The following is a 12,941-nucleotide window of genomic DNA, read 5'->3' as shown; positions in this document are numbered from 1 at the left end:
CTTCCCCGCTCATGCTCTGTCTCTCAAAAATGAATAAATGTTTAAAAAAAATTTTTTTTAAAAAGGCCATAACAATTTACATTTATAGCACAATGTATGGAAATGCCCATTTCTTGCATCCCAGCCAGCAATAAATGTTAGCTGTCTTGAATTTTTTTCTCGTTTGAACACTGGAAAGTGATATCTCACTGCTATTTCAATTTGCATTTTCCTAATTAACTTGCATTTGGATTTGATCTTTTCTTGTTTTTGTTGTATACTTGCACTTGTAGTCTACACTACACTATGCACTATTTCAAATGATAATAATATCCTACTTCTAAGAGGGGAGAGGAGATGCTGACAGACCAATGCACGGCAGATAACAAGAGTGCAGGAAAACGTGGGGGACGCTTAGGGTGAGTCTTTATCAGCCTTTAACTATCTCAAGGGTGGTCAAGTACTAGAGAAAGGAAAGTTAGTTTTTTTTCTGGAGACTGAAGGCAATGGCAAAAATGACACTGGCATGCACTTGGGCTCAACCGGACGGGATGGATTCTAAAGGTGGTTCCATCCCAGCAGGCAACCAGGGAGCCGCCTGGGAGAATGTCCTTTCTGCATTCCAATGCTCAGAAATGGGTTTTTCCTTCTCTTCCACAGTGTGCTCTTCTTCCTTGGCTACTGGTTTAAAACCTAAGTTCTAGTATTTGTTTATTTTTGCTTCATAGCCAAACATAAAACTGATTCAGTTTGAGTTTTACTGATTTGGGAAGATATGTTTCCTCTTCCCGTATGGAAAAATTCAAAATTGGAAGCACCAATTCTTCCCAGTTAAAATAAGTTTGATTATAATAAAAATGTTCACTTGGCAGAGTAGTTTTAATTTTTTAGAAAAATGCAGAATAGTCCAGAAATGTTTTTAAATGAATAAAGGTGAAAGAATTTGCCTTGCCAATATCAAAACATATATAATTATTATTCACTAAAATGATTATAATTCACTAAATATTGGGACAACTGGTTAAACATTTTGGGGAAAAATAGGTTAAACCTTCCATTAAGCTATGTGGATTAAAAATGTAAATGTAAAATACAAAACCACAAATATTAGCAAAATATGGGTTAATATATAATCCTGAGATAAGGAAGACCTTCCCAAGTTAGTATGCTATCAAAGGCAGAATCATGAACATATGTTGGGACTAGAGAAAAATTAAACATTTCTACTAGCAAAATATACCAACCAGTCAAAGGATAGACAAACTGGGGGAGAAATATATGTCACACATATGACAAAGATCAAAGAACTCTTAGAAGCAACATGAAAAAATTAGTTTCTCCAGAGAAAAATAAGGATGAAACAGGCAACTCCTGAAAGAATAAAAATGACCAACAAATATGAAAAGAAGGTCACCTCATTAATTAAAAAAAATGCAATTCACTCTATCTCCTCTCTCAGAATGACAAGAAATAATCAGACATCTAAGTGGTGAGGGTATATGCATAATAAATTCTTTTTTACTTTTTAAACAATGTTTATTTATTTATTTTGAGGAAGAGAGAGAGAGAGAGAGAGAGAGAGAGAGAGAGAGAGAGAGAGAGAGAGAGAGATTGAGAACACTCAAGCTCTTGGGGGAGGGAGGGAGAGAGGGAGAGAGAGATTCCCAAGAGAGATTCTGCACTGTCTGTGCAGAGACCGATGTGGGGCTGGATCTCTCTCTCTCAAAAATAAACATTAAAACAAAACAAAAAAAGAGTCAGATGCTTAACTGACTGAGCCACCAGGTGCCCCTACACAGCGATTTCTGAGTGTTAAAAATAAAGTCGCCAAAAGGGTGCGGTTTAAAGAAATTACAGTGAATCTAAACTGTAATACTACACAGCCACACAGAATCATGCACCTATTGATACAGAAAAGAGCTGCACACATTAAGAGAAAAACAGGCTACCTAACAGCACATAAATGATATGTGATTAAACACAGAAAAACATCTGGAAAGGTATTTATCAAAATGTTAAAATGGTATTTCCAGGTGTGGGATCACAGTTTCTATTTTTCCTTTATGTTTTTCTGCATTTTATGTATTTTTCATTTTGTTCCCTAACTGCTAGCAACATTGTTTTATAACCTGGAAGGCACTTACCTAGTAAGGCTGTGTCTTCACCTGCATCTTCTTTAAAGCCGGCATCACACTGCAGTGCAGACTCACTAGTGGAAGAGGACGGTAAATTGTTCCCCTCGCTTCTGTCCTCCTCTTGTAGAGTAATACTCAAATTTGCAGCCAAAACACTCCCAGGGGTAGATTCTGGAGCGGGCATCTCCTGCACATCCTCCACCTCTCCCTTGAGAGAAGAAAAGAAAATACCTTGTCTGGGTAACACATTCAAAGCTTATCTATCATCTCCTAATGATTAGGCATAATCCATACGGAATATTTTTATACACAGAATCAGGCAAGAACATTAATGTCTTCTTTATTTAGCAACATCAGAAAATTAATTACTTCTCAATAAGCAGCTAAGACCTAAACGGTATTTATTTTAAAAACCATTTCCCACCTTGACGTAAGCAATGCCACCTTTAAATTCTTTATTGACAGTAAGTGAAGCTTTGTCACAGATGCATTTTCCCTGCTTCCTGGACAGAGGGTGTGAATCAGCCTGGCTGTGGCCGTGAGCTCAGATTACTGCCTCTAACTGTCGTACTGTCTTACCGCAGGCACCAGGGTTTGGGGGAAGAACACAGTATCTGAAAACAGAGGGCTTCAGACTGCATTTAGTTCACTTAAAAACAATCAGTTGTGGCTCCCTGAGGACAGTGTCTATTGGCTCTCAGTCTACCTTCAACTCTCCCGTGCACTGCTTTAAAGAACAGGACCGTGAAAGTGACAGCCCGGTCTTACATGGAGGCTAATCCTGATACCTTTCTGATTAATACCAGAGTCAGGCCATGTTGTGAGAGAGGAAACCACTAGGTCACCTGGTATATGAGCGGTGGCTTTTGGGTTTACTGTGAGCCTGGGCTTTACGTGAGAACATGGTGTTTGTTGCACCTCCCTCACTGGGCTCTCGGGGTCAAGGGCACGGCTGGCACGCTGCTCCCACTGCCACTCCACAGGGTTCTAGAACCGCCCTCCTGAACAACACAGCACACAGACTCCTCCTCACTGGTAACTGAGACTCCCGACACAGCAATACACGAATCCTACTGAGTTGCTAGAAAGTCCAAACTCCCACCCAGCCCACCCTTATCTGTTTTCCCAGATAGTTACTGAAGTGCCTGACAAACTGGACTACCTGCCAGTCTCAAAGCCCACACGGTCATACCCCTATCTGCAATATAGTGATCGGTCAGACAAACTCTTTAACACCAGGCTCAGACTCCCCTCTTAAAATACCACCTTCTTATCTCCCCACTCCACCTGGTGGAGTAAATTCCTCCTTCCTCCATGCTCCTCAGCACTTCAAACATACATCCTCTGCTGCACTGTGCACGGGTGTGTCCCCTGGCCCCCAAAGTCCAGAAAGTGAAATCCCCAAGAGCCCACAGGCAGGCAGAAGGGCTGCGTCTCACTTGTCTTTGTCTCCCCAAGTTTCGATCTAGCACCTGAAAGAGTGCTCCTTTGATACATGCTTGCTGAATGAATGAAAACAAGAGTGACAAATGGCCCATCCAGGAGGTTACAACTGCAAATGAAAGGACTACCTCCCAAGTCCATGTGAAGGACTGACAGCAGCTCTCTTACCAGTCATTACCATATGAGAGTGTCATACCTACGAAACCCAATGCAGGACGGGCCACAGGGTTTAAAGAAAATGGCACATTCATCCAAAAAGTAAAAACTAAGGGCAAGACAAGTTAATCTCTTACTATAGGTTTCTGTTCTTCAAAAAAAAATTACTTTCTGAGGACATACTCAAGCTTTCTGAAATTAACATTTTAACAAATATACATACGTAGATATATTTCCCAAAACAAAACTCACAACGATTAAAGTCTCAGTGCTAAGTTTAGCGAAATATCTTTATAAAAACTTTTAGGGGGCACCTGATGGCTCACCCGGTTGAGCACCTGACTCGATTTTGGCTCGGGTCATGATCTCATGGTTTGTGAGGATGAGCCCCGTGCCGGGCTCTGCACTGACAGTATGGGGCCAGACAGGAAGGAAAAGAGGAAAAAGGAAACCTTTGCCAAGAAAAACATCTGTCAAGCTCCCTGTATTGTATTGGTTAAAATCCTAGGAAAGTGCACTCTCTTGTCTGAGCTACAGGCTCAGTTCACTAACTTTCAAGTTCACTAAGAAAGCATGTTATGCCCTGCTAAGTAGGGCCATCATTATTAAAAACTATAAACTATAGAAATTCTAGAGGAAAGACAAAATTTCTAGACATTAAAGCGGGTGAAGTTTTCTTTCAATAAGACAGGTCTTGAATGCTGACCAACCCTCCCCCCCCCCCCCCGCCCACTCTTTCTGTGTACCTATGGTGAGGGCATTCTGGGACTCACAGTGAAAAATATAATTCACATAAAATTACAGTAGTAATTAAGGCAGCAGGCTCTCAACTATCTTTCTAAGGCGCACTAAGCTAGAAGATGACAGGGTACCTCGAGGACTATTATGGCTGTAAGGTGCATGAAAAACCTCCTTGTGGTCTCTAGCTCTACCATAAACACTATAAAGTTTTCTAAAAAAAAAAATGTTTAGCAATACAAGAAGTTTATTTGATACTTAAATGACTTCTTCCAGAGATCAGTATTTCAAAATTATTTACTGTTTAACAGTCAAGAATATTTTAAGACAATACATTATACGAAGACTCTAAAAATAATTAAAAATACAGCAATCTAGAGAAATCTGGTTTTTTTCCCCCTATGTCTCCCCTTTTGGGTGGGACTACTGGTTAAAAGCTTACACCCAAGAATTAAGCAAGCTGGTGTCTGAAAGCTGATTCCCCAGTAACTAGCTGTGTGACCTAAGCAAGCTACTTGGCTTCTCTAAGCTCAAGTTCCTAATTAGAGAAATAGTACTTACCTCTTAGAGCGGCCTTGAGGACTGCATGTAATAATGTACATAAGGCCCTCAGCACATGGCTGGCTACGATGAAGCACCCCCTTTCACTCTGCCCTCATGTCTCTGTTTTCTGAGGAAGGTCCTATGACCACCTGAGTACCACAAACTGACAGAGCAAATTCCACACGGGACCAATTTCCCCAGCAGGATTTGGTTTCGAAAGCCAGGAATCTGAGGCCTTGTGTCAAGGAGTGTTGGCTTCAGTTTCCTCATATGTAACATGTGTGCCTTGAGCCAGAAAATGTAGGAGGCTCCTTTCATTTCAAACTTTACAATTCTTGTTTATATGACACTGATGAGCATATATATATTCTGCAGGGCAGCATACCAAAGCTCATTGCTCTAAGCAATTACAAACTCTCTGGGGGGAAGCATCTGGCCGTATTAGTCTATAACCGCAAAGGTAGCAGTTCATTAATTTTTTGGGATGTCTTAAAAATGCATTTTTAATCACGAGGAAAATTTCTTCAGAGAACCACAAACATGTTAGAAGGAGCACTTAATCCGTTCCTCTTGCCTCTGGTCAGTAATGAAATCGCATCACTCAGGAAGAACCGGGGCAGAGATTGAATATAAACAAAAATGTAACAAACCCAATATCCCAGGGCTTTGATGACATCAAGTTTACACATTGGACACGTGCGGTGATCCAAAAGCCATGGGTCAATGCATATTCTATGAAAAATATGCCTAAAAAAATTAAGTATGTGTTAATGTTTTAAAATAAATGTTTATATCTTATTAAGGAAACAACACATTCTACTAACTCACCTTCTCAGAACAAGTTAAACAACTTCAAATCAACATTCTAGTCTATTCACTTATTCTATGTCATTATCTATTCTATTTCCCATGTTAAACAGAATCTGGAACTTACAGGGAAATTTTCCCTTCACTCCACAAAAACAGCACGGTTTATTTTTGCTTCATGCTAGGCTATATTTTTATGTGCCCCTGTAACTTACTTAAAAGCCTTTTGGGAATAAATGTGGCATAAGTAAACCAACAGCAAAAAGCTTATCCTGAACTCAGAGTATCTTATAGAAGTTCATGAAATGAATCAAACGGAAATACAGCAAAATATAAACAGATCGTCTTAGATTGTAGGCTTAAAAGAAAGCACTTAATTTCGGTCTTAACCGTGTTTTTGTATACTCCATGTTTTTCTAAAATGATCACTTTCAGAATCAAAAAGAGAAAAAAAGAAAAACTGCCTACGTATTTTCTTTTACTGATTTGTCTTAGTTGGCTCCCTTTGCCTCCTACCTGGTGAATCTGCCTTCTATACATGGTGAAGATACAGAGTCAGGAGAATGGGTACAGTACCCATGGCTCCAGTGACCACTATGTGACGTGATGCTGGCAGTCTGAACCAGCTGTTCAACCTCTCTGTATCTACACCCCAGGCTGTTCTCAGCAGCCGACATGCAGTGTGCTTATAACCGTGCTGGGCACAGAAAATACTGAGCAACTGTTATCACTATTAATGCTGTTGTTTGAAGACCTCTTCTTCATACAGAAGTCTGACAGCGCAGTTAAAGATAAAAGAACTTAATTACAGAATACAGTCTAGCCCAGCTTGTCTTCTGTCCTTTCCATCCTCAAATTGAAACTGAAGCTGACTGACCCAATGGAATGATTTTTACAGAAACACAAAGGAAACATGTTGGCTTTACTGCGAAATCTGTTAAATAAAGCATGGGAGAAAATGGGGAGAAACAAGTAAAAACCCCAGATCAGGAGACCAGGAAATGTGCACATGCAACATGTCTGCTTGTGAGGGTCAAGTATGAAACCCAGCTCAGCTATCAGGACAGATCTGGTGTCACAAAGGAAGTGAGCCTCAGGCCGCTCACTTGTGCTGTATCCCAAGCATTATTTTTAAGTCAGAAAGACTGGCCCTAAAGCATCCTATGGTAAAAATCCTTTCTGATTTTAATAACTTTCTACAGGACATACTGACCCAATACATTAAGTGCCCACCACACCAACCTCATATAAAAGCCTGCAAACTGAAGTTAGCAATCTTTATTCTGGAAACTTTTGTTATTCTGATATTTATTTGTTTTCTCTACAGAATTACTGAGAACTTAATCTACTATAGAGTACTTATATATAAATACTGAAGTACTTTGTAAACACAAAGCAAACCATAATTACATATTAACTTCTGACCTATTTCTCCAATAGGTGAGAAGTATAATTAAAACCGATCAGACTCTAAAGTATATTGTCATTTTGTACATCTTTCTGGTAACAGCCATTCTTCTAAATGGTTATCAATAAAGTATCCCATTATTTAATTAAAAAAAAATAAAAAAGGAAAGCTTGACTTCCCATTGCTAAAGCAAAGCCCCTAGTATACCTAAAGCAAGAAATATTTATTTGGCAGAACCTACCTAAAGCCCTACACCCCAGCGTGCAAATAATAGCAGACCGCTGCCCTCCCCGATCGACTCTCTGCTAACTATTCCTGGCCGCTCCCCTTGGGGTCCTTCACCAGTCATGCTTCAGTCTCCTTACTCCGACACAGCATATCTTGCATGGCTAAATGTGGGATGGGATTCCCAGGTTCCTAATGAAGCCCTGCTTTAGACTAGAAGCCAATCAAAGATACATAATGGGTCTGTCTTAGGACCTGAAGCGTCCTAAGCAATTTGAAGGCAATATAATCCAAATCCAGGAGCCTCGAAGGCTCCAGCTTCCTTCCTAAAAGATGAGACGATCACAAGATCATCACATGATAGCAAGATCCTTACATCATAAAAAAACACGTTAACACTTTTGTCGGAAACCTGAAACATAGTGGGTAGTTTGCAGCGTCTCAGGAAGTAACAAGGACGTACTTGCATGGCAGAATTCTGATAACATCCTTCACTTTAAAATTCTCAATACACACTGCACAGTTTTCTGCATCAACGTCGACTCCCTGTAAAGAGGAAAGAAAAGAGTTCACTGCATCCTTGCTACACGGTCTATGCTTAGTAAAACTCACCACGTCCTGGCTAAAACAATGACCAATTCTATACTACAGGGGTGCAGCCGGAAACTAAACACAATCTTTCCCCCACTGTCCAGAGATTTTTTACAGAAGCTGCCTGAAAAGGAAAAAATGTCATTGTCTACCTAATCAGACACCAACAGTTTTTAGCTACTAGGGGAGTGTTCATGTGTCTTTAACGTTCACGTTTTAAGGGTTATGGAAATAAATGCACATGCTTGCTTTACAATGGTAAGTTATTTTTCAAATGTAAAACTTATAAAGAGGATTAAAATCCAATAAGATACTCATTTCTAGAATCATTAAAAACTAACAAAAATTCACTAGAATTTGCTAAAGAACATGGTTTCAACTTGTAAATGAGAAACACAAATGGCTAAATATCTGAAAATGTTCACCTCACTAATGATAAAAGAATCACAGATTAAAGTCAATTACTGTTTTTCTTTTTTTTTTCTTTTTAATTTTTTTTTGTGTTTATTTATTTTTGAGAGAGAGAGAGGCAGAGTGTGAGCAGGGGAGGGGCAGAGAGAGAGAGGGAGACACAGAATCCGAAGTAGGTTCCAGGCTCTGAGCTGTCAGCACAGAGCCTGACATGGGGCTTGAACTCATGAACCATTAGATCATGACCTGAACCAAAGTCAGACGCTTAATTGACTGAGCCACCCAAGCACCCCTCAATTACTGTTCTTCATCCATCAAATTAACAAAGGCAAAAAGAAATAAAATGTGCTGGAGAGGAAAAGTCTTGTGACAAAATTTCCACTTCTAAGAATCTATGAATCACAGACCTTTTTGGTGGTATCAGCTTTCCCCCCGTTTCTCAGGGTACCCCCCATATTAAACCACCTGGCCTCAACTAATCAACCAAAGCAGGCATGGCCAGAGTGGTCATCTGACCCAAGACAGGCCAATGAGACTCTCTTTGGTTCCGGGATAGATTCAGAAATTACAACCAGTGTCTGCATGTAGCTGCAACTTTAGCAAGTGGATTGTATGGGAACATGGCTACCCTGTCCTTATGTAATTATTTAAAAATACACTGAGCCATGTGTATCACTTGCTAGCAAGCAAGCAGTAAAAACTGATTATTATTATCAAAGATTATATGAAAATTTCTTAACATTTAAAATGGTATGGTACCACTAAAGTAAATATTATCACTTGTTTTATCATATGCCATGCAAAAGTAATGAAATAATTTATTTTAAGTGTATTTATTTATTTTATGAGAGAGAAGAGAGCATGTGCACAAGGAAAGGGCAGAGGAAAGAGGGAGAAAGAATCCCGAGCAGGCTTCATGCTGTCAGTGTAGAGCCCAATGTGGGGCTCAATCTTACGAACATTGGGATCATGACCTGAGCCAAAATCAAGAGTCAGACACTTAGCCAACTGACTGGGCTAGCCAAGTGCCCCATGAGGAAATAATTTTTAAAGCCCCTAATGGTTTGCCAGCTTACACATTACTGTGAATGCACCCATAAGAAAAGAAAAACTAGAAAACAAACCTGTCTCTAGAACTGGACATGATGTAGATTTAAGAAAACACACTTTTCAGTACAAGTTCAATCAGAATCATCAGAAAATCTATGTATGTGGTGCCTGGCTGGCTCAGTCGAAGAAGCATGCGACTCTTCGGCCTCAGGGTGGTGAGTCTGAGCCCCATTTGGGGTGTACAGATTAAAGAAATAAAACTTAACAAAAAAACAAAAAGAAAAAAAGAAAGTAAGAAAGAAAGAAAACCCATTTATGTACCTCACAGGCCATTTAGGGATCCCTTTTTTTTTTTTTTTAAGTTTGTTTATTTTTGAGAGAGACAGAGACAGAATGCGAGTGGGTTAGGGGCAGAGAGAGAGGGAGACACAGAATCCAAAGCAGGCTCCAGGCTTCGAGCTGTCAGCACAGAGCCTGACATGGGGCTTGAACTCACAAGCTATGAGATCATGACCTGAGCCCAAGTCAGACGCTCAACCGACTGAGCCACCCAGGTGCCCCTAGAGATCCTTTTTTAACCATTATTTTGACAACTTAAAAAAAAATTTTTTTTTTTTAACATTCATTTTTGAGAGACGGAGCATAAGCAGGGAAGGGGCAGAGAGAGGGGGAGACACAATCTGAAGCAGGCTCCAGGCTATGAGCTGTCAGCACAGGGCCTGATACGGAGCTCAAACCCATGAACGGTGAGATCATGACCTGAGCCTAAGTCAGACGCTCAACTGACTGAGCCACCCAGGCGCCCCTACTTTGACAACTTTCAAAAACAGTGGAATCATATTTTCAAAAATGTTCTATTTAAAATATGCTCTGTATAGGAAGAGGATATCAATTTACTTATGTTCTCAAAGATTCAATTCAGCATATTATACATATAAGCCTCTGTTTTCTCATATTTTATAGACTGAGACTTCCTGCTATGGAGTAAAAGACATTTTCTCAGGGGAACATAAAACTACATGCTACTCAAGTAACAGGCCACATCTAATGCAGGTACAGTTTGTCACAGGCTTTCACTGGAGACTCTCTCCCCAAGGACCCTCAGTGATCTGTACATCAGGTGCTAAACCTAAGCTGTGACATGAGAAACTTCTATTATTTATTTTTTACTTTTTCTGTTCAGTACACATTTGCATGGGAAGAAACCAGTACCCTGCACAAACTATTAAAATTCAACTGTTAGTTCTGTTTAAGGCATGAAGGAAAGAATGGCAGCCAACGATGTAATTCCAAGAGTATCTCCATATTAATATTCTAAATAACCCATTAATATCAGAAGCCAAAGTTAAAAAAAAAATCAAAGGCCTATATTTAATGAGTATTATGTTTTCCTCGCCCTCCTTCCTTTCCCCCTCCCCCTCCCCCTCCTTCTTCTTCTAAAGATTTTATTTTTAAGTAATCTCTACATCCAGGGTGGGGCTTGACTCTACAACCCTAAGATCAAAAGTCTCATGCTGCACTGACTAAGGCAGCCAGGAGCCTCTAATGAGTATTATTTGTTTTAAACCTTTAAGTTGGTCAGAAGAGATACATACAATAAGTATGGTTATTTTTGAAGGGGGAAGAGAGAGTGGAATAAGTGAAGTCTCAACAATTTGGTGAGATGTAAGAAAAAAGAAAAAAAAAAGGGGGGGGGAGCACTTGGATGGCTCAGAGAGTCTGACCTCAGCTCAGGTCATGGTCTGTGAGTTTGAGCCCAGCACAGGGCCCTGTGCTTATAGCTCGGAGTCTGAAGCCTGCTTAGGACTCTGTGTCTCCCTCTTTCTCTGCCCCTCCCCCACTCACGCTCTGTTTCTTTATCTCTGAAAAATGAATAAACCTTTAAAAACAAAAACATGGCACAAAAACACTCAGATCAATGGAACACAACAGAGAACCCAGAAATGGACCCACAAATGTATGGCCAACTAATCTTTGACAAAGCAGGCAAAACTATCCAATGGAATAAAGACAGTCTCTTCAGCAAGTGATGCTGGGAAAACTGGACAGTGACATGCAGAACAATGAACCTGGACCACTTTCTTACACCATACACAAAAACAAACTCAAAATGGATGAAAGACCTCCATGTAAGACAGGAAGCCATCAAAATCCTTGAGGAGAAAGCAGGCAAAAACCTCTTTGATCTTGGCCACAGCAACTTCTTACTTAACACGTCCCCAAAGGCAAGGGAAACAACTGCAAAAATGAACTACAGGGACCTCATCAAAATAAAAAGCTTCTGCACAGCAAAGGAAACAATCAGCAAAACTAAAAGGCAACTGACAGAATAGGACAAGATATTTGCAAACGACATATCAGATAAAGGGTTCGTATCCAAAATCTATAAAGAACTTATCAAACTCAACACCCAAAAAACAAATAATCCAGTGAAGAAATGGGCAAAAGACACGAATAGACACTTCTCCAAAGAAGACATCCAGATGGCCAACCAACACATGAAAAAATGCTCCACATCACTCATCATCAGGGAAATACAAATCAAAACCACAACTGGATGCCACCTCCCACCTGTCAGAATGGCTAACATTAACAACTCATGCAACAACAGATGTTGGCGAGGATGCGGAGAAAGAGGATCTCTTTTGCACGGATGGTGGGAATGCAAACTGGTGCAGCCAGTCTGGAAAACAGTATGGAGGATCCTCAAAAAATTAAAAATAGAACTACCCTACGACCCAGCAATTGCACTACTAGGTATTTATCCAAGGGATACAGGGATGCTGTTTCGAAGGGGGCACTTGCACCCCAATGTTTATAGCAGTACTATCAACAATAGCCCAAGTATGGAAAGAGCCCAAATGTCCATCGATGGATGAATGGATAAAGAAGAAGTGGTATCTATATACAATGAAGCATTACTCGGCAATCAAAAAGAATGAAATCTTGCCACTTGCAACCAAGTGGATGGAACTGGAGGGTATTATGCTAAGTGAAATTAGTCAGAGAAAGACAAATATCATATGACTTCACTCATATGAGGACTTTAAGACGCAGAACAGATGAACACAAGGGAAGGGAAGCAAAAATAATATAAAAACAGGGAGGGGGACAAGACATGAGACTCTTAAATATGGAGAAAAAACAGAGGGTTACTAGAGGAGTTGTGGGAGGGGGGATGGGCTAAATGGGTAAGGGGCATTAAGGAATCTATTCCTGAAATCACTGTTGCACTATATGCTAACTAATTTGGATGTAAATTAAAAAAATAAAATTTTAAAAAATGATAAAAACAAAAACAAAGACAAAAACAAAAAACAACGGAACCAACCAAGTCAACCAACAAGTCAACATGGTTATCCACACTTTACAGCACAGAAGACAGACAAATAAAAAAGTAAATACTACTTCATTAGCAACTGTTTTCCTTTTAAAGAATCAATCCTCTAAGAATC

At 39.9% G+C, this 12,941-nt stretch overlaps 1 protein-coding gene across 3 annotated transcripts in view; it reads right to left on the bottom strand.

Annotated features, from left to right (window-relative positions):
• The window catches only part of RNF149 (ring finger protein 149), a 35,663-nt gene that overhangs the window by 8,885 nt on the left and 13,837 nt on the right, over positions 1-12,941 (bottom strand). For 2 of the 3 annotated variants that reach the window (XM_023251568.2, XR_002741102.2), the window contains exons 4-6: positions 7,898-7,980; positions 5,645-5,741; positions 2,124-2,322 (exon numbers count right to left, since the gene is read on the bottom strand). In XM_023251568.2, the coding sequence (XP_023107336.1) occupies positions 2,124-2,322; positions 5,645-5,741; positions 7,898-7,980 (379 nt within the window). The remainder of the gene's footprint in view (positions 1-2,123; positions 2,323-5,644; positions 5,742-7,897; positions 7,981-12,941) is intronic. The other variant, XR_002741103.2, reaches the window with a different exon arrangement.

This window comes from Felis catus, chromosome A3 (genome assembly GCF_018350175.1).
Source record: "Felis catus isolate Fca126 chromosome A3, F.catus_Fca126_mat1.0, whole genome shotgun sequence".
Lineage (NCBI taxonomy): Eukaryota > Metazoa > Chordata > Mammalia > Carnivora > Felidae > Felis > Felis catus.
The sequence above is the reverse complement of the archived record's forward strand: the minus strand, read 5'-3'. Positions and strand labels throughout refer to the sequence as shown.